We start from the raw sequence: 23,083 nt of genomic DNA, 5'->3' as shown, positions 1-23,083 counted from the left end.
TTGCGAGGAACCTATCCTAGTGTCGGGGTCGCGCGGCTCAGGAGGAGGTGCCCTGACAGGCCCAACCGAACGCTGGGAGGGAACGAGAAGGGCAAGTGGGGTGGGCACGCCTCTTCCGCCCTGCGCCCGGAAGGGTGATGTGGCTGGGGCTTCGCCGGCCTCACTATGGTAAGAATTGGGGCTGTGGGGTCGCAGCTGAGCTTTGTGAAGGGGTAGTGGGCGCGAGCTAGGGCCGGAGGGTTGGACGGCGGCCCTGGGTGTGCGGGCCAGGGAGTTCAGTCACTAGCTTGATTCTGCCGGGATCGGAAGATGCACAGGCCCGGGAACCATGTGGCCCCTGCAAGCCCAAGGAGAACCGGGGCCGACCGCCCAAGAAAGACCCCGCGGCCGCCGGTCCCAGCCTCTCCCGCAGAGTCCACTTTTCTGACTTGGTTCAAAGGAATTCGCTGGTCTGGCTTAACCCAGTCATTTAAATGTACTCTTTGTGGTCATTGACTCTAGGAGACATGGAGCTTCTCAACTTCGCGCTTGTTATTTTGCGTCCTCTAATGCCCCACTGGCCTGGCCCACACCTTAATTTTTGTCTGTTGGGTTAGTGACCTTTCAGGCCCCTTTTACTCCATTCTTTCAGTCTTAACAATACTCTTTTACAGACAGTAGATTTTAAATGATTGGCGATCTCTGCAGAAGCAGTTTTTCGCAGGAATGTACTCGAGGTGGTGCCTGGCCTGGGATCTTCCTTCCCCACACCTTTTTAAAGTTTTATGTATTATTTTGTGTTATTACAGATTCCTTTGATAGTTTGGGCCTCTTAGGAAAGCTTAAAACGAGTCATGAAAGTTTGCAAAACAAATGCTTACATCTCCAGGCAGAGAAAAAGAGTTAAAGCCAGCATGGTGGGAGGAAAGATGTAGTAGTATTAGTAATAGTGAAATCTCTCAAGCTATATCTGAATCCATTTTACTTTTGTTATACTAAATGCCACAGCTTCTACACCAGGACCTCATGGTGCACTTAATTAAATCCACAGGCCAAATGTTGCATTTATGAGCATACTTCTGGGGAAAGGATGCATGTCTTTGATTATAGTATCAAAAGAAACGATGACTCAAAAAAAGCTATTGTGGGGTGAAAGTTGCTGAGCTTATGTTCCAGAAGTTCCTGCAGAAACCCATACAATACTAAACCCTTAGACATTTAATCGAAAATTCGTTAATTGTTTCTTGCTTTACTCCAACTACTTTGATTATAGATGGGGCATAAATCACAGGGTCTTCCCTGGAGAACATTACCACTTACAGAGGAGATGGCAGTTTATTGGGAGGTTATTCATTCCTGAGCCAAGAATTTACTCCAGCTTCTTTCCCTCTACCACACAATCGGATGAATACACTTGCTCTTTTTTTTTTAAATTTTTTAAAAATTACTTATTTATTTTGAGAGCATGAGAGAGGATCCCAAGCAGGCTCTGTGCTGTTGGCGCAGAGCTGGACGCAAGGCTTGAACTCACAAACCCTGCGATCATAACCTAAGCCGAAATCGAGATTCAGAGTCTTAACCGGCTGAGCCACCCAGGTGGCCCTACACTTGCTCTTAAAGATTGCCATTAGTGAACTGTTGCTGAACTTAGAAAATCTTCCTTTTTTCAATTTAAAAATGGTAGAGTCTGTTACTCTTTTAAGTACTCTCTACCCCCAATGCGGGGTAGACCCAGAGAGCAAGTCACATGCTCTACCTACTGAATCAGCCAAGTGGCCCTAGAGACAGTTACTCTTAATTCTTGCATAGCTTCATAGATGTTAAGGTTGAATTATTTTACTCTTAGTACAAGTCAAAGATCTGTTATTTTCATCATCTTAGTGTCTTATGATCTAGCTAATAGCAAGACAGATAATGTGTTTAAGATCATCAGTATTTAAACTGTCTAGCCATACTTGTTTCTTCAAAAGTAACAAGAATAGCTCTCGTTAGCACTTGCTGTATGCCAGGCTGTGTTCAAAAAATCAACTTATAAGCACTGTCGTATTTCAAGTCTATAATGTCTGAGTAGATGTTTACAGGTGAAGGAAGTCAAACAAGGAGACTGACCTGCTTGGGATTGTACACTTAGTAGAGCCAGGACTCAAATTTATTTTAATATCCAGATGCTAGAAATCTTCATGCTGTTGGTAATAAAAACAACATAATGGAAGATAAAGTATGTCTTAGTGATTTGTTGCTCTCAAGTATGCCAATCTTACATGGATGGATAATAGAAACAACTGCCAGGTGGTTAGTATTTCTTTCCTGCTCTGTTCCTCTGAGCTTAGAATGTCAGCATTTTTGAGAAAGCAAGTACCCTGTAGTTCGAAGAGCTACACATTGAAGTTCCTTTTTGAATTTGCACCTCAACTTGTGTATTTGTGAGGTAACTCAGTGATCATGACTTAAATTTGAATTACTGTATTCTAATGAATCCATTTTTAAAATGCAATTTCACAGCCATAAAAGGTTTATCAGCCATAATTATTTACAACTACTAGAACACAATCTGATAACTATATCACTTATGAATGAATACTTTTAAGAACTTCAGAATGCCTTGTTCTCCCTAGCTCTTAACATCCTTCAAGATGTATCTCAAGTTTCATCTTTTCATAAGAAACCTTCCCTTCTGTTTTCTCCTGGATCTCACTTGGGGTCGATAGTCCTTTATATTATCTCCAGTATCCCTCCAGCGTAGCAGAAAACAGCAATACCTTATGACCTTTATTTCTTTCTAGCTAGAGTTTCTGAAGTAGATAACCAGGTCTTTTGATATCTACATCACAATGGCAGTTAGCTAGTCCTCAAATGATTGCAAGTCTGAGGATACAAAGTCTTGCCCGGTGTCTTAAAGGAGTTCACAGTCCACTGGGGGAGATTATTAAATAAGCAAATTCAATGTGTTGTCGGAGATGATAAAGAGAAATAACGTGTAGTGGAAAGGACTTTGAGAAATTCAATGCCCAACCAATTCAGTCCAAATCTGGGCATTGATAGTCTTTAAAAGCTCCAAGTGATTCTTATGAACAGCCAAGCTTCATGCCACATTTCCGATTTCATGGTCAGAACACTTTTTTCTTCATAACAGGAGTTGCACTTTGTCCTTTGGAATACTTTTGTCTTATCAAATTATCAACAACATGTGAAGTATTTTTTGCTTTATTTTTTTTAAGCCTACTGCTCACCATAGTTATGTATGCTTTCTCCTATTAACACCTTTGATCCCCTTGTTGCTTTATATTTAGGTCTGTGGCGTTCATAAAATCGCTCGGAAACTAAGCAATACAAACACAGTAAATGCATTATAGATACCATGACAGTGAGACGAAACTAAGTGCAAATGACCATCTGTGTTGCCAATGGAGAACAGAATTGAGGTGCTTTTCTCTGGACTGTAGCTTTCCTCATAGCCATGAAAGTTCTTAATTTTAAGTGGAAAGTGGAAGTAGAAAAGGTCTCTCTCTACCATTTGAAAGAGGACCAGTAAGATCAAATGGCTATTTACTCTAGCTCCTCATTTTACAATTGAAATTAAACTGCTATGTAGAGGTAATGGATTTATCCAAGAACAAATTTATATACTTGGATAATTTCCTAAATAATCCAAATGTTTAGTAGGCACTCATGTTGAGAGACCGTTATTTAACATTAAAACATTAAGCAATCCTGGTTTCTTGGTTTCATCTGAAACCAAGATAATTTGTGTATTTGGTACAATTTCAGTGTTGCCTTACAGTCAGCAACAAAGATTGATCTTAGGTGCTAACAACACCAAAAGAAAATATTAATATTTCTGTGTATTAATGAATGTTAGTAATCACCTGTGGTCACCTGTGTGGGGCAAGTGTTTGCACATTTACATACAGGCTTCATTTATTCCTGCATTTCCATGTTTTCTATTCTAAGAGCAAATAGTGTTACGTATAAATTTACAAGTAGAAACTAGTTAGAAAATGCTGGCCTGACCTAGAATTGTAAATGATAAAGTGCTGACCCACTTTTGCAGTGCTGTATAATTTTTATCACAATTAGGTCAAATATCATTTCTGGGGTCTCCTTCCACCTCTGGAGAAGGATAAATCACTACTTTTGTGTAAAAGCAGTAAGTATTAAAACAATTAAAATTATTATTATTTGGACTTGTAAAAGTTTAAGTCTTTGGTATTCAGTTCTTGTTTTAAAGTGAATTTCAGTAAAACTGGAAGAATTAATATGTCAGTCACTTACCACATAAGAGGCAATCAACATTTGAAGCCCCCAGACAGTGTTATAAAGAAGGCCCTTAATCGATAAATTGGTTAAACAATTTGTTTTGATAATGATAAAAATAAATAAGCTACAAGGAGCTCAAGTGATCCAGGACTAATGAAAATACCGTAGGCTTAGGCAGTCTTTTCTGCAGATTAAGTACAGTTAGCAACCAGTCATTGAGCACACCAAAGAACTGTTCAGCCTATTAATATGTATATTTCTGCTGCTTTTCTCATTGCTTCTTTGTGCCTTTATACTGCTGGGATCTTTTCTCCTATTTTTCCCTCTATTCCTAATGTTTTGGGTGGTTTCTTAGACTATTTTTATATATACATCTAAAAGCACAACCTTACACTGAACTCTTCCCTTTATATACAAACCTAATGAAGACAGTTTTAATATTCAGGAATGACTAAAAATAAGAAATTGTATCTTCAGGATAAAATGATAAAAATTGAATCTGAAATAAATATTCCTAACTTTTCAAGTTGACTTGAGAGTAGGGAGTTTTTAAAAGATGTGTTAACATCACAAGTAATTTTTTGTTTCAGCACTAAGCCTTGCATCAAACATTCTGCATCAATTCACTGATAAATTTTTTTCGTTAGTGGTGGCCAGATGAAAGTCTGGATTATTTTCATTATTTCAGATTGCTTAACAAATTGTGATTTACTTCAGAATGGTTATACAAAGTGACTTGTTGAGTTTATTTCCTTCACATTTGGATAATTTGATTTAGTACAATAGCACTAATTATTTGAAGCATATCAGAAGGTCTGATCAGCTGTGAGTAGTAGATAGGGCTGGAGTGTGGAGGGATAATAAAAGGCGCCTTCAGAGAAAAATATTTTAGGATCTCCACCATATCATTTCGAAGAATAAACACAACTCTCAGACTAATGGTCAAAAGGCAAGGCTGCTGTGATCCACAACCCCAAGTATTACTGTCCTGGTTGTATTTGAGGTTATGCTCCAGAGAGTGTCATAGGTAGCCCTGAGTTGAGGGAATGTTATTGGATGCCTCTTAATAAAAAATATTTGTTAGGTATGATAGACAAAATGCCCTCCACCACTTCAAAAACACAAAACAAAACAAAAAAACAAACCCTGTAAATATGGTATCTTATTAAGCAAAAGAGAACTGGCATATGGGATTAAGCTAAACATTCTCGAATGGGAAGATTATCTGGAATTATGGGGACAGAGAGAAATTTAATCATAAGATTTCCTTTAAGAAGTAAGTAGTAGGGTGGCTCAGTCGGTTGAGCGTCCCAATTCTTGACCTTGGCTCAGATCATGATCTCACAGTTTGTGAGATTGAGCCCCGCATCTGTGCTGACAGCTCAGAGCCTGGACCCTGCTTTGGATTCTGTGTCTCCTCTTTCTGCCCCTCCCCTGCTCATGCTCTGTCTCTCAAAAATAAAATAAATGTTAAAAAAAAAATAAGCAGTCGGGTCATAGTCACAAAAGAAGTATCAAGGTCCCTGTGATGAGTCACTAGCCAAGAATTGCAGAAAGCCTCTAGAAACTGGAGAAGGCCAGAAAACAGATTTTTTTTTTCCTAGAGCCTCCAAAAGGAATGATTTATAACTCCTTAGTTGCAACGTGAATTATTTGATGTTTAATAGCTGAATTTGTTAAACTGGGTAGCATACCATTGTATAACTCCCTGGTGTTGTCTGACTGAAAATTATGTAGATAAGCCTTAGACTTGAGAATTATCTGAGGTTCTAGAATTTTCTGCCAGCCAGCTAGCGTACTCCGTCATCCAGGCAGTCAGAAGAACACTCATTGTCCCATATGCAAGTACTGTGAAGCTGGCTTCTTGGTAGGACTTTCTTTGAATTCCAGTTGGTGACTAAACAAAGTTTAGATACTGAGAGGGAATTAACCTTGGGCCTTGATTTTACCCTACAGCCTGGGCCCTTAACATAAACGTAAGGGTATTGCTTCTTCCATTTGCATTTTCCAAAATACCATTGATAAGTAAATATAAATGCAGAGCAGTGTGTGGCAGTTTCTCTGGAATAGTTAACAAAATATTCAACAGTCTAATCTACGCTTTTTAAAATAGCATACATTGTTGATTTGGCATTTAAATGTGCTCTTGAACTTGTTAAAATTGTTATTTTGCAGTTTTCAAGTTGCTGTTCATTCAGCATTTTTCAGTGACTTCTGTGCACTATTCTGTTTAATAGGCACAAGGGGTTGATAAGGACCTCAATAAAATAGAGGAGACCATTACAGTTTGATGGGTGCTATCATATATATATATACACCTGCACAATTATCTCAACCTCTGCTTGGTGTAGCAAGTGGGGACAGGGAAGACTTCACAGAGGGGACTCAAGTTGAAACCAGAAGTTTGAGTCAGTTCACCATGCAGGCAAAAATAGTCTGCAAAAACACAGAGCACCTTGAAAAAGATGTCATGATCTGAACAAAACAGTAAATTAACTTTATTTCCCTTATCACCTTTTTTTAAATCTTCTTTTCTATTTTGTAATCTTAGCTTCTTCCTTTTTAATAACATTTTTATAACTTTATAACATTTTAATTTTATAACATTTAAATAACATTTTAAACAAATCCTAATTATTTTGCTACAAGAACAGGAACATCTGTTTCCTTTAAACCTTAGACTAAAATTTTGTGTCGGCAGACAACAGATGCTAAGCTTTAAAAGGAATGCTTAGGTACAGTAAGCAGTGGTAGGCTAATGTCTGGATGTTTGAAACATTCTTTTTTGGTCAGTCTGAGTACATGTAAAAGACTATATACCACCTAAGATTATCTGTTTAAATCTTAGGGTCTATAAACCCTAGAAACAAAGTTGTATGTATCTTATATTGCACACTTGTAACTGGTTTTCATTTATAAATTGTTTCACACACAAATGTATACATACACATTCCAATTCTTTAATAACAGGCATGTCTCTAAGTGCCCCTTAAATTCTTTTACTATATAAAAATTCAAACATACAAAGGTAGGAAGAAGAGTATAATGAAGCCTCATATACTCAGCATTTCATCATCAACCACACTCCTCCCATCACACAAAATGGATTATTTAGAAACCAGTCCCAGACATCCTATCATTTAAGCATTTTTTTTAACTAGACATTTAGGGAAGGAAAAAGTACACATTGCAAAATTGGGAGATTTAGATACTCCATTAGGAATGCGATAAACCTATGTGGCAAACTGATTTCCCAGCCAGTTTACTGCATAGGTCCTTTGCTTAATACAGTAAGTCTGCTTATTCCCTGAACATGCAAGTTCTCGATTCTATGGGGATGTTTTCCATGCTCTCGTCTCTTCTGGAGCCTGCTCTCTATTTGCCAATCCATTTGTGCCCTTTCATGATTTGACTTCAGTCCTTGCTTTCTTCTTGAAGCTTTTCCTGACTTTTCTTTATGAAAACAGCATTTTTTTTTGTCCACATGGCTTAGTAACTAACCACTTACATATGCTACAAGGAGTTGCTATTTACTTGTTAAAAATACATGACCTGTTCTGACTTGATTGTAAATGCTGTATGCCTCAGTTGTCTCATGTATAAAATAAAGGTATTAGTAACACCTACCTCAAATATACCAGGATAAACAAGATAATCCAAAAGAAGCTCTCAGTGAATATCAGTTATCATTAGCTGTAAACTCCTGAAGGGAAGGAATCCTGCTGTGTCTTTTTTAATCCTGTGTCTAGCCTCATGCCTCAGACACCATAGATACTAAATACATGTTTAGTTACTTTGGCTGGAAAGAAATCTGTGCTTTATATTTCATGAGGTTGTTATCAAATACTATATCAATAAATTCATAATACATGTTCAAAATACGGTCTTTAAAAGACAAGCATTGTGAAATACTGTGTTTTCTATATAAAATTTGTCTTTAGAGTTCATTTATTGATTTAAGTTATAAAATTTGTATCACTTGTTTTCACAGATGTAAAATTAAAATCCAGTTCAGAAAAAACCAAGCCATATTATATTAAACTTTACCTTTGTGTATCCATTAAGAAATGATTTGCAAGCAAAACAACTATTAATAATGCAAGTCATTTTTTATCTTTTTCAGACTATAAATATAACACTTAGGAAATTACAGAAATCCAGAAAAGTTGAGAATTGGGTTAAAAACCTTCCAGAGATAATCACTGCATTCTCCCCTCTTGCTTGTATAAGGTTTACATAGCTAAAGATACACTGATTATGGAATTTTGTGTACTGTTTTCCCCACTGTTTGTCATTGTACATAAGCATTTTTTGTCGTTAATATTGGCAAATAACGTAATTATCTTAATGTTTTAAATAGTTTGTACATATTTGCCATAAAAACATATAAGAGGTTAAAAAATATTGATAGCTTCTGACATGTCTAGTTCTTCTTTTAGGATTCTTCTGGCTATTCTTGCTTTATTTTTCCATATGAACTTCAGAGTCAGTTGTCTATTTTGAAAATAACTGGTTGGTGTTGAGTACACTGTAAACTTACGGATTAGCTTTATGATGTTACCTTCCGGTGTAAGAACCTCATATACCACTCCATTCTAATTTTATGTTTTTCGGTATGTTTAAAGGTTTTGTCAATTTTGTTCTTTAATGCCAGTACTGCATTTTTTGTTAGGCTTATCCCTGGATATTTCAGCTTTTTAATCTAGTTGCTGTTACAAATAGAGACTTTTTTTTCCATTATGTCTTTCAACCAGTTGGTAATACAGTCATGAAGCTACTGATTTAAATATTTACGTTGTGTACCCAGCCACACCCAATTCCCTTATTGTCTGTAATTGTTTTTCACTAAATTCTTTTGGGCTTTTCAGGTAGCACTTAACATTGACAAGTAACAATTTTGCCTTTCTCAAAAAATTTTTATAACTCCTATTCTTTAACTTCTGACACTATGGGAGGTGCCTCTGGGTTTAGTAATTAAGCGTGTTGCTAGCTGCTGTGTAAGATTGATGGATTTTATCTACCTGTGTAAAATGGAAACAATTTTTCTTTATTATTTATATAGTGGTATTCTTGCACCTTCAAAAATTTGTTTTATTTATTCAGCCATTACTTCTTGGTCTGCTCTGTGGTAGGTGCCTTGTCAGGTGCTGGAGTTCAGAGTCTGATAAGGCAATGTCCACTTTCAGGGATGAGTATTATAAAATGTGTAACAGTTTGTGTGGGAACAGAAAGGAGAGTTTTTTATGAAATAGGAGAGGGGAGGCAGATAGGTCCAAAGAAACTTCCCGGAAAACATGATGTTTGAGCTGAATTTTGAGTAGACTAAGCCCGCCTCCATTTTACTTTGACTGAAAAACTGTGATTTCCAATCATTCCTGTGTTAAATTATTTCAATAACTTTAAAAGAACCAACAGTGAAAGAGCAAGTGGTTTTCTTTCACCAAAACCTAATAGCCTAGTATTAGTCAATGCATGGAACATGATTGCTTAAATTTAAAACATTCTTACTCTAAAAGAATTTAAGAATTGAAAGAAACTTGAGCCAACATTTAGTCTATATCCCCGCTGTCCACCAAGGTTTACAGATGTGAAAGACAGCCTTAGGTCAGTGATTCAGCTGAAGTCCTATGGCCAGCTACAGGCAGAGCATGGAGACTCTGTCCTGCCTCATAGTCTAGGTTCCTAGAACATCTGTATTAATTACATAATGATTGAGTTTTGGTGAGTTCCTTGGATTCATGGCATTTTTGGTAATGTTTTCAAATTCTTGAATTTAGAATTTTTGTTGCATCTTCTGCATTCCTTAGCCCAAAGAATGAAGAGGAAAGTACACTCTCTGAATAACTTATGATTTGGGGTTTTAAGTATTCTCAGACATGTCATTCTGTTTGCCTTTTTTGAAGAACAAAACTATGATTCTTAATATGGAATTGTCTGGCAGTTTTTACCTATGCGGTTTTTCTTGTGATATTAATTTTTCTTTTTCTCTTTTTTAGTCTGCCATTTTCAATTTTCAGAGTCTGTTGACTGTAATCTTGCTGCTTATATGTACCTGTGCTTATATCCGATCTTTGGCACCCAGCCTCCTGGACAGAAATAAAACTGGGTATGTTACTCATGATATTTAATCACCCATATTAGTTCTTATAGACATTGAGGGTAAATTACCATAAAAGTCATTAAATAATTTAATTCCTATATATAAATTATTTTTATAATAACTTTTTACATTATTTTCTCCTGTTTTTCAAAATCTGAAAACTTTGGGGATGGCTGCGTGGCCCAGTTGGTTAAGTGTCCAACTCTTGGTTCCAGCTCAGGTCATGATCCCATGGCTCATAGGTTCGAGCCTCATGCCAGGCCCCACACTGACAGTACAGGACCTACTTGAGATTCCCTTCCCCTTTCTCTCTGCCTCTCCCCTGCTCAGGTTTTCCCCTCTCTCTCTCTCTCAAAATAAATGGATAAATAAACTTTAACAAAATATATTTTTTAAAAACGGAAAACTTTCTATTCATAGAATCTTACTAAATAAGATAAATACCAGAAGTAACCTGAAATGTGTTCAAAAAAAAAAAAAAGTGTATTTAAAAAAGATAGAGTTGTGTTTTTTTCTGGGATTAGAAATACAGTTTAGTACTTTCAAAGACAGTATTTCGCCTTACTTTTTATAGAATAATTGGTAAAGTTGGTATTAAAAACAAAGTTATGTTTTTGAAGCATTTAACAGTTTGCAAGCACTGTGTCCATAAAAATAATAATGTAGACATTCCCTCTCCAGTGTAAGACTGCTCTAATCATATGAGGTCCCTGTCAGTATCATAAAGCAAACATCTTTAGAGAAATTTATGTAGCTAACTTAACACAGTAATAAAAATTAAGTCTTGGGCATGTCACATCTGTTTTATTATATGTTCATACCCTGAAAAAAATCTGAGCTTAATATGATACACAGAACTAAAATTTTTAAGTTCCATATTCACAATACAGAAATATGGGGCAACTGGATGGCTCAGTCAGTTAAGCGTCCAACTCTTGATTTTGGCTCAGGTCATGATCTCACAGTTCCTGAGATGGAGTCTAGTTTGGGCTCATGCTCACAGCACGGAGCCTGTTTGGGTTTTTCTCTGTCCCTCTGTCTCTGCTTGTCCCCCATACATGCACACATGTGCATACACTCTCTTTCTCCCTCTCAAAATAAGTAAGCTTTAAAAAAAGAAAAAAACATAATACAGAAATACATGTTGAATTAAACCAAAAGGAAGAGTATATTAAAAAACGGAGACCATGTGGTGGGAGCTGTGTACATTTTATTTGCCTTGCATATTTATTAATTTATGTGAATACTTTTCTTAATCTTTTTTTTTTTTTTAACTTTATTTTGAGAGAGGGAGGGAGAGCACATGAGCATGTGAGCAGGGGAGAGGCAGAGAAACGGGAGAGAGGGGAGAGAGGGAATGAATCCCAAGTAGGTTCCATGCTGCCAGCACAGAGCCCAACATGGGACTCAAACTCCTTTCTTGATAAAAGCCTATATCTGTTTAATCCTTTTAAGAAATAAAAGCTGAAAGAATACTTCACATTGGAATAATTGTCTCCAAACCTGTATCAGGCCAGATTAGGATCCTGCAAAGTCAAATTTTGCTTTTCCACTAATAAAAACCTACAAGAGGCAAGGTGGTAGATACTCAACTGTGAAAGTAATAATTTCTGTGTCTCTTTCCTTTACTTCCATTTTATCTTTGAGGTCATAATTAGCATTTATCCAAACATTCCATTATCTAAATTATTTGGTTTTTGTTAACATTTCTTCCTTTTTATTTATTAGGGTTGTTCAGACATGTGTAAAGGAATAAGTAGAAGCTCTAGTCAGTTGTGAATATTGAAAATCTTGTGATCCTGTTCCAATAAACTGATAATCTATTGCTAGGTAAAATAGCAATACTGAGGTTATTTGTCCATCAGTTTTTATGACAATCCCCCTCTTCCTTCATAGACATTGATTTCTCTTCACTCCACCTTTTTTTCCTCTGAAGTCCTCTTGCACTAAGTCTTTATTCATTTTAATCCTTTGTCCATTTGTTGAAATTATATAGTACTATGTCAGTTTGTTGAAGTTGTATAATCTTATGTGTTGCTTAGTTGTGCATGAAGCCTTTCCTCCCCTGACGATTAACTTAAAGCATATGTTAGAAACCAATAAACATTCTCATTGATCTATTCCTTGGTATTGGAATATAATACATAACACCTACCTAATAACATATTTATTTATTTCATTAAAAAATAATCACATAACAGGGCACCTGCGTGGCTCAGTTTGTTGAGAATCCAACTCTTAATTTCGGCTCACATCATGTTCCTAGGATCTTGGGATCATGCCTTATGTCGGGCTCCTGTGGAGCCTGCTTAAGATTCTCCCTTTTCCTTTCTTTCCCCTGCTAATGTGCACACTCTCTCTCTAAAAATAAAATAATAATCATAGTATTTCATTAAAAAATAGTCACAATACTGGGGCGCCTGGGTGGCGCAGTCGGTTAAGCGTCCGACTTCAGCCAGGTCACGATCTTGCAGTCTCTGAGTTCGAGCCCCGCGTCAGGCTCTGGGCTGATGGCTCGGAGCCTGGAGCCTACTTCCGGTTCTGTGTCTCCCTCTCTCTCTGCCCCTCCCCCGTTCATGCTCTGTTTCTCTCTGTCCCAAAAAAAATAAATAAAAAACGTTGAAAAAAATTAAAAAAAAAAAATAGTCACAATACTTATGCTTTCCAATACAGTTATGGAGAAAGTAGATGGCATGTGGAAATGTCTGCTCCTCATTCCTTTGGGAGCAGGAAGACATCCATTACATGCTACATTGAAAAAGGAGTTCTCAGGGCTGCCAGCCTTACAGTAGAGGCTGAGTAGTAGTATATTTCTCCTACATAGAAGACCAAAGAAATGACATGCTTCTGTTTGTACTGTAAAGCATATACTGGTCCATTCAGCTCTTTAAAGGCTTTTTTTTTTTAAACTTTGTTTCTGTGTCTATAAATGTTAGGCCCCATTTTATTTTGACTTGTATATAAGAAATATTTTCTCCAGGAGAAATTTTTACAGGCCATTGTCCTTTTGTTACAATATGCGTTTTTATGAGATTCATAATAAACTGCCCTTTCGTTACAGTGAGTATTCCATGTTTAAGTAAAGATGTATAGAGACCAGTTGGATAAAGCAGGTTCTTGATGACTTCACTGTTGAAAATAACAACTTAATTTTTTACTGCTTCAAATAATACAGAACTAAAAAGCAGCAATAAAAGATTGCCGCTTTTCTCATTGCCTATTATCATAGACCTGATTAGTTCTATCAGCAGATACATTTACTGGCTTACAGCCATAGAAACCAAGCAGCATAATTGTATTGGTGTTTACTAACTAATAAAGTTTCTGTGTTAAATAAATAGCATTTATTTATTAATTAATAAATAGCATATTACAGAAATATGTCTAGATAGGGAAATACATGGGAAAGGCCAAAGTGATACTGATAAATCTCTAAGTTGCCCGAGTTAGGAAAATTTCATGTATCTAGCTTTTAATATACTGTGTTATCACAATTTCCTAATGATGCTTTGAGTTATTTCTAGGTTAGCAACCCTGAAATCACCCTGATTGTGATCATATGATTTTAGATTATGTTCTTTGGGACTATAAGCTTCTCATGCAGGAGCTTCAGGTATCCTGCCTCTGAATCGTTCAGCCAGAGTAGCTTTAAATCCACAGTGCATGTTCTACTCAGTAGATTTTTACAGTCAAAGAACCATGGCATTGCATGTCACTAACCAGTTGCCTTCCATTTTTTGGTAAAATGTAAGCCAATTTTAAGTGATATCTGAAGTTACTGTCACATGTGCCTTTAACCTGTCTTTTACTGAACACAGAACATGTTAGTCACTACTCTGAAGAGTTTCTGTGTAATAACTCATTTAATCCTTATAACAACCCTATGAGGGTGAGTGTTATTAAAGAGAAAATAACTTGTTCAGAGTTAATGCAACAATTAAGTAGAATTAAACTTAAGCACAATCTGACCCTTATATTATCCTACATTATTTCCAAGAATATGTTTGATTTTTGTCCTTTTATTCCTATAGGAAAGTTGCTTCACCTGTCAGAATATCCATCCTTCAAAATAAACATCTATGTTTGCCCATTTCGTATCATCTGAACTAAGAGACATTTTGCTTTGAGGTCAGGAAGTTACACTTCAGAGGAGGAATGCATATAGAACTTAATTGAAGCAGTATTTTCTTTCAGTCTTAACCACTCAGATACAATAATTCATCAGCCAGCCATCTCTTTTGGCAAAAAGTATATCAATTTACCCGAAATTTAAGTATTTTGATATTGTTACACCAGTCCTAATCCACTGCAATAAGTAGTGCTGATCTGTCTTGACTTTTAGCAATGTATAATACCATTTGTAATTCTGTTCTTTTGTCAAAACAACAAAATAGTTGCCTACAGTGTTTTTTATCTTTTAGCTACCTCTATTCATTGAATGATTCGGTTGCTTTTCTTTTAAAGGCAGTACTTTTTATACATGCCAAAGAAGTGAAATACACATAATTTGTATTCAACTCATAGTATGTTCATTCATAGAATTGAAATGAACATTTTCATTGTAATTCTTATTTCCAGAATGTATGTATTTTAATTGCCATATTTAACTCATACAGTGTTCCCAAACTAGGATTTTGTACTAATATTGAAAACATAGCTACATATTTTTATATTCTCTCTTACTGAATGACATAGCTATGCAAATGCTATCATTGGAGTTCATGGCTATAAAGTATTTAAATATAGAACTACATTCTGTAAAAAGTAATTTCTTTAGTGTGAGAGTTTTATTTTTAAATGTCAAAATCCTACCAAACCAACCAAATGTTCGTTTACCATTTTTTCAAAATTAATGTTTATGCAAATTGGCATATGTATTTTCTACTTTTAAAAGTAAAGCAACTGAAGTTGACTGAATTAATTCTACAAAAAAACCCTGTGCAAATTTTTGCCAGTCATATTAATTTACTGTGTGTTTAACCTAGGATACTGCATATATCCCAGTTTATGACAATTTATGTACACTAACAGTTGATAAGTTCATGTGGCCTCCTTTCCTACAAAGATGGTGGCTCAATATCAAATAAATTTCAGTTTTTGAAGCAAAGTATCAAAAGAGAAAATGCCAGTGTATAATGAATTCTCTATATGATACTGAGAGAATGATTTACTTTTCCCACTAAACAATAGCTACTTTTTCCTTTTTTTACTCTATGCAGATTGTTGGGTATATTTTGGAAGTGCGCCAGAATTGGTAAGTGTCCTTCTATAACTTCCACATCATCAGCTGTAAGTTTATAGAGTTCTACCAAACTTTTTCTTGTGCTAAAACTAGACATGGTGAATACCTCATAATACTTCATACACAGGGAAATGGAAAATACAAGAAAAAATCTTAATTCAGATATCAAATACTATGCTTTGCTGGTGTTGAGGAGATTTCAGACAAACATTTATAGTTTTATGCACACATGCATATAGTATACAATATGCTGCTCTGTATAATTTGTACTGTTTTGGTCACTAAGGATGAATTTCCCATCTAATGAAAGGCTTGCTAACCAACTGTCTAAACATAATCATTTTACTGCCTTATGCTAAGTCCTAGAATGTTGTTTTTAGAAAGCAATAACTGTTTCACCTGTCAAATTCATGTGATCATAGCTGAGTTTTGTTCGGATTAAAGTTAAATGTGATTATCTTCTAACTTTTCATAATAAAATTTGTGGTGTTTTTGTGTTTATGTTTAGATAGTAATATACCTTGTCTCATCCCTGTGTGTGTATGACATTTAGCACTGTGCCTAGCTCATAGTAGACTCTCAAATGATTGGCAAGTGAATGAATTAAAATGTATTTTACTGATAACAGTTTACCAGTATTCCTGAATAATAGAGTATACCCTTTTTAACATCGCTGGTTCCAAAACACTTCAGAGCATTTGCACTTGTTCCACTTGGACTGAAAATGAATATTTCTTCTCCACCTTGGAATTATTTACATGACCCCCTCAAAAAAAAGGTTGATTTTAATATTTTCCCAATATTTAATTTGTATATCACTACTTTTTTCTTTTATAAAGTTATGAGACTTCAAAGACAAATTTTCCTACATTTGACATTTACTCTAGTTAGCCAACCTGACAACAGCTGAATTACCCCAACGAGTCACTTTGAATAGAGAAAAATTAGGAGTCATGTCCCTTAGATAATGTGTGTTCTATTTAGAGTATTAGGTTTTATTTTGGATTCACTTCTCAGAAATGTGGAAAATTTAAAAGATGGTTCATAACAGGAAACAAAATTGATTAAAGATTGAAAACTACAAACTAAGTCCTTATAATATCTAGACATTTTTCTAAAGAATACCTGAGAATGGGTGTAATATATCTGAAGATATTATAGGTATAACCTAGTCTCAACTAAGGACTAAAAATTAATTGTGAGAGTTTCTAATTCTTTAGCATCTTCTAAGATTCATATGTTGTTAGCCACTGAAATAAATAATTATGAAAGAGCAAGTTTTCTTCCCTTGAGCTTTTAGTGATAGGCAAGAACCATTAACAGGAGAACTTGTAAGCATCCTACTAAATTATATAGAAATCCTTTTAAAATCTGCTATGATGAGATTATAAGATTCCTTAGCTAGATTTCTTGTCAGAAAATGACTGTAGTGTATAGAGGCACCTAAAACTACTTCCTTCAAGGCCCTCATTCTAATGTATTGACTACTGAAGCAGGCATCCTTTTGAGAATTCACTGTGCTTTTAACATGTTAAACTGTCCTTCCTCAGTGTTCTTTGTCATACTTTATTATCTCTTAGGGTGATAGACATGAGAATTCTTCTTTTATAGGAAGAAAATTGACTTCAGAGAGGTAAAGCACAGATAAAGCCTAGCTAAGTAGTTATCAGGACATTTAAACCCACCCCACCCCCCAAGACATTTTTGATTGTCATAACTAGATGGGGGAGGAACGTATACTGAGTATAGGTCATTGATATTGCTACATATCCTACAATGCACTGAGCAGCCCTCGCAGAGAATTAGCCCAAAATGTCAGTAGTACCAGAGTTGAGAGGGCCCAACCTAGATTTGCAGAGATTTGTGGTGCAGCCTTACCTGACATCTAGTGCGACTCAACAGCACAAAGCCTGAAATAACAGTAGAAATCTTAATCACTTGAAAAATAACAAAGGGAGAGATAAAGAGAAGAGCACCCTTGATGGCTAATGCTGATTGATAGAGAGTAGCAAATGTAAATATATGCAAATTAATGTAGTTTCAAAGCCAAGTTACCCAGAAAAAGGAACAATATTGTCAAGGACAGAGTGGAAAGAAACCCTCAAGGAAACTGCGAAGAGAGAACATAATGGAAGAACAAAACTGTCCTAATAGAGTCATAGTCTCTGTGTCAAAGTAATACTGAAAGTTCATTGGTAAAAATAAAAAGTCTGCAGTGAGGGGGCAGAGCTTTCACCTCAATAGGATGAAGTTGCTAAGTCACAAATAAAAGTTCTTTAAGGTATTAAATTAAATATCAAGGTATTTTAAATCCATTTTATATAATAAATTAGAGAAGTCTGTACAGCTTCATTCAGTAGCCAACCCAGGTGACACTTTTCACAATGGTTACTTCGAAGTATAACTGAAAATTTAAGGCGTTTAGTTTGTAGCTTTCGTAATGATTGCCTTCAGTATCATCCATTGTTATTGTCTGATTATAAACTGCCTTTTCTTTTTGCTTGGTCAGTTATTGTCTTCATTGTTTCTCTTAACAGTATGAATGCCATAGGTTAAATGGTTCAGTTAAACTATGCATTCTTGCCACTTATGTGTAAGCATTAGCTTTTCATTTTGGCAAAATGGCTCAGAAAATGTTAATGCTGATATACTCCTCTCTTATCTTGACACAGAATATATCCACCAAGAAAGGATGCAGTTTTAATGCGAAAAGGCCCAGCCAAATCATCTTATCATGTTACACATCACGTTACAGCAACTGTTTCACATTCACTTAGACAGACCTAAGACCAGACGAGAAGTAACATTCTTACACAAGTTCAACCAAAGATGTTTAGCTCTACCACATGGGAATCTCTTTCAAGAAAATTAAAAACAGGAAAATGAAACCCATATGTAAATTATAGCATTCTGAGTTGGAAGATGAGGAAGAGAAGAACTTCCTCAAAAATTAATCTCCAGCAGATGGAAAATTCAGGGCAATTTAATTTCTTCTTTTAGGTGTTTAATAAGACTATATTAGACAATGAGATTATCTAGCCCTAACTAGAGTGACTAGCTTGCTTATGAAATCCACCTGAAAACTATGTCTGAATAGTTTGGTTTTGTTTGATAATTTGGGTGTTGCCTCAAAAGAATTAACATTGTTTAAAAATGATGTCCCAAGTTATTTTTTAGTTTTAAAAGATTTTTTTTTTTTTTTCCAATTGAGATAGTGGCATTGTGAAAATGCTGTTATCTCACTTTTTAGAATTTCCTTTAGCTCGAAAGCAGTCCCCTAAATGGCTCTGGATAGAAAAACACCAAATGTTTCTTTTATTTGTATGTGTGTAATATCTTCTATGAACACTGTCATTGAGCAGACACAAAGATATAAAGTTAGTAACAATATGACTGTGAGCTCTTTGAGGAAGCTCTGAAAATGAAAATGACCTTGAGGATTTTAGTTGATGAGAATGGTCAAGATTGGCATTTGCCAGAGGTAGTTAACTTACCAAATGAAATGGTTTGTCACCAAAGGAACTTAGTTACTGGGAGGGAGCTGATTTTAAACACCACAGAAAAGCACAAGTGAGGGGAGCATACACAATCTCTACTACAGGACACCAGGTATATGCCATGATTATTTCTAGAAATAGCATGTCACTCCCTCTTCCTTCTTCCTTTCTTTCACACCCTCAGAGCAGCAGAAATGTCTGGTGCTTTGTGGAACTGTACAGCCATTCAATTAATGAACAAACAGGAAAAGAACAAGCTGACGTTGGGATAACTCAATCACAGAATCTCTAATCTGTTTGCAAGACAGTTTCACAAGCCACCTCCATTCTGCTTCATGGGAGGGAAGTTCTCCAAATACAAACACTTTTTAAACACATGTGAGAATTGACTCCTATAAAAGTGGTTGTTTTAAGTTCTACATTCCTAACCCAAGAGCTACACTATAAATCATTTCATATGAAATCCAGGTCAGAAATAGTTTTTTCTAAAATGTTTCTTTATGAAGCATTTTATACCCTTTCTTTCTAAGGTTTTTATTTAAATTCCAGTTGACATACAGTGTAATAGTAGTTTCAGGTATTAACAGTATGATGATTGAGCACTTCCATATGCCACCCAATGCTCATCACAGGTGCCCTCCTTAATCCCCATCACCTATTTCACCCATTCCCTGCTCACTCCCCCTCAACCATCAGTTCTCTGTCGATAAGTCTTTCTTGGTTTGTATTTTATGTCTGCTTTCTTACATGAAGTTTTATTGATCACTCTCGTGTTTAAATTGAGACCAATCAAGAAAAAAATATATAGCTGAAAATTGTATGTCAAATTTCTTTTCATAGGTAGAAATTTCCTTTTTTAAAGGAAAAAATAAGCGATTTTTTTTGGCCTTAATTGAGTTGTTTGAGATAGTTTCTCTTGAATCTTTGTCCTACATTCTGTGTTGTATTTTTTCAATATCTGGGTTTATGCAGTGGCATAGGAATGGTGCATTAAGGGTTTTCTAAACACATGAAAAGGAGGTGGTCTTAGAAATAAATCCGTGTAATTTAGCTCATTCTGTGTTGTACTGCTTTTATGTTATATCTAGTTCTTGTTTTGGCCATCCCCCAAATGTGTGGGCCTTCTAGGCAAGAACTTTATCTTGATTCTTCTATATCCCTCTCCCATAATAAGTAATAACCTTATCGTATCCATGTTAACCACTCAGTGAATCAACATGAATATCTCCCTTTTTTCCAACAGGTGAACGGAAGAGTCCTTACGTTGCAGTATGCTGTATAGTGATGGCTTTCAGCATTCTCTTCATACAGTAGCTCGGAAAAATATCAGAATTTAATTGCCATCGGATTACAGTATGAAAAAAGGACTTATCTATAGAAAATAATGGAAAGAATGGTTAACCCTTTTATCTCTGAACATTGAATGAGATAAATTTCCAGCTGCTGTTATCTATTTTTGTTATTGGACCAATGTTCTATGTAAATAGGATGTAACCATTGAATATGCAGAGTTTAATATGTCTGTAACAATCAACCTCTGTACTCTCACTACAATATTACATTCTGCAAATGTTATTCTGTTATGTCGGATACCAGTTTTTAGTGAGGTATCTCTTAAGACATAGAATAGAAAACAAAATTGGTAAATTACTCCACTTCCTTTCACTGTGATTTGGAAATGATTAATCTTTATAGAATGAGACATTTTTCTGGGCTAGCTTTTTTACTGGGGAAAAAAAAAGGTTTAATTTGTGTTGGTAAGGATTGCATTCATATTTAATAATGCTTGCTTTTCCTGTGGCCACACCAGACCATTAACAGGGTACATCTAAGCAAACTATATAGTGTACTACAGGCATTTCAACTATTTAAAACAAGCCTGTGTGGTTCTTAAGGTAAATGAGATGTGACTTAAGAGTACTATTGAGAAAATGTCCGTATGTAACATAAAAGTTTAGAATAGATGACTGGTCCAGTAGCCTCTGAAAACTCTAGATAAGTATGGATAAATATCTTACGAATAAATTGACCAGCTGTCATTCTCTGAATAAGACTACATTCTTAGAGTGAAAAGAGCAAAATAGAACAATTCAGAATGATAATCCTGTATGTGTCTTTCTTTTTAGTGTCAGGTCTCCAGTTTTAATTGCCCCAAAATGCAAACTGAATTTTTTTGTTTTTAAATACAGCACTTTAAATCTAGTTTACTTTTTGTGTGTCATCTTGAACTGGAATCTGCTGTGTAACTCAGTAGGCGATGGTAAACAGTTTTCAAATCTGCTTGTCTGTATACCTTGGCATAAGTGTCTTTGAGTTTTGATAATAAAGACCTTCAATAACCTTCATCAAAGCAAGAGAAACATTTGGAGTATGACATAAATTTTGCAGTAGAGCAGTTAGTAAAAGGTCATAGGTTCCTTTTTTTTTTTTAAGGTTTAACTGAAATTCTGTTAGAATTTCAAAGCTAGGTGGAACTTAAATATCTTAGCTAAAAATTGCCCATCATAGGTAGTACTAATTAGATATTATCCTTAGATATTAATTCCTTTTCTCTTTTTAAGAAAAGAAAATTATTTAGAATTATTTGAAAATGAGTCTGCCACTAGCTCTTTCTGCAGAAACAAAGTATGGAATTGAAAGCCATCTTTTTTAAAGACCACTTTAAAGTCCTTGAAAAGAATTCTAGGAAACGTGTAAGAAAAGCTTGTGATGCATTGCCTGCTTTTTTTGCAAAAGATAAAAGCTGCTGTAGGCTGTCTATATATTTATTTTACAATTTTGGCCTAAGTAACTGGTAAAAAGTTGTCTATTTTGCTTTAGACCAGGAATCAGGCTATGGTCATTGTGTGTACTCTGAACTGTCTTTCTCCTGGGCTTTGCACTAGGTCAAGAATTTTCCGGGTGTCCTAAAAATAGGACTCTTATCAGCATATACATGCAGGGCATGTCACCTTTCTGAGGCTGGTTTCTGAGTGGCCATCTGTTGTCCAACTCTGCTGCAAGCGAGACTTTCCAAAAAGCTATGTCAACTGATCTTTTTATGTGCTAACACAAATCCAAATCCAATATGAGTGGTATGAATAAAGGGAAGAATATTCTAGATAATCAGTTCTAAGACATTTCTGAAATTTTGACATTTCGGAGGAGGTAGGTGGAAAGTGGAAGAAGAAATAATTTCTTTGAAAAATGTGTGGTAGCATATAAAACTTGGTGCTGTGTGTATATGCTTAACAGAGTGGGAGGCAGCTCATTTCTGACCCCAGACATTGTGACTCTTTGGGAGGTTAGGGACATACAGGATTCTGTAAAGAAAAGCAATTAGCACTTTCCTTAATGTATTTTTTTCAAAGTTACCACAATCCTGTTCTCTAGCCCAAAGGGCCATGTAGGTAGTTTTAGGTCCACTTAGTATTCAGATATTCCCATTGTGGTCTTGGTGGGGTGGTCGGATGCAGAAGAGGATTAAGGATCAATTTTGCATCAGGTGGCTGCCTCTGTCACGTGGTCTTACTACAGAGCTGGATGGGATGGTGGGCACTTAAGTCCATGTGTTGCAAGGCTTGAATACTCTCCCTAACCTACTTCCTGGCTCTAGAATCTTGATTCCATCTCTCGTGGAAACTGTTCTGTGCTGATACTAAGTTCCTGATTGGCCTCAGTTATGCCCATGTCAGGAGGACTTTGTTCTAAGCAGTCTTAAAAGATGGCCAATTAAAAGGACCCTTAAGTCAACTGAATTCCCTCTGTGACTTAAAAAAATTTGGATTCAAGTCCAGTGTCCTGTTAATGTCCACTGTGCCAGGCACTCTCCATGTTCAAATTAAAAAATTAGCCCTTTCACACTGGGGATAATAGCAATACATAATTTGTAACAGATTCCTTTATCGTGAATATGCACATTAGTTTTATCTTAGGACAGAGGTCAGAATGAAGTGACTTCTCCAGGTATACAAAGTGAGAAACTAACAGGTCTCTGCCTAGTTTTCTGGGAAAAACCTAGCACTTGTA

General features: G+C 35.8%; 1 protein-coding gene and 1 non-coding gene across 2 annotated transcripts; both read left to right on the top strand.

The window, feature by feature from the left end:
- The first annotated feature begins 69 nt into the window (after positions 1–69).
- Positions 70–21,420, top strand: TMEM167A (transmembrane protein 167A). Its single transcript, XM_047088680.1, has 4 exons — positions 70–168; positions 10,233–10,342; positions 15,556–15,590; positions 20,319–21,420. Exons 1-4 carry the CDS (start codon positions 166–168, stop codon positions 20,387–20,389), a joined length of 219 nt encoding a protein of 72 aa, XP_046944636.1. The 5' UTR covers positions 70–165; the 3' UTR covers positions 20,390–21,420.
- On the top strand, positions 13,026–13,160 carry LOC124523682 (small nucleolar RNA U109). The gene has a single exon (XR_006965076.1). It is a non-coding gene; the product is annotated as a small nucleolar RNA U109 (small nucleolar RNA).
- Positions 21,421–23,083: the final 1,663 nt, after the last annotated feature.

This window comes from Lynx rufus, unplaced genomic scaffold (genome assembly GCF_022079265.1).
Source record: "Lynx rufus isolate CCGP_SWC_20201006 ecotype Redwood Valley unplaced genomic scaffold, mLynRuf1.p SCAF_1, whole genome shotgun sequence".
Taxonomy (NCBI): domain Eukaryota; kingdom Metazoa; phylum Chordata; class Mammalia; order Carnivora; family Felidae; genus Lynx; species Lynx rufus.
Note: the sequence above shows the minus strand (reverse complement) of the source record. Positions and strands in the feature narration are given on the sequence as shown.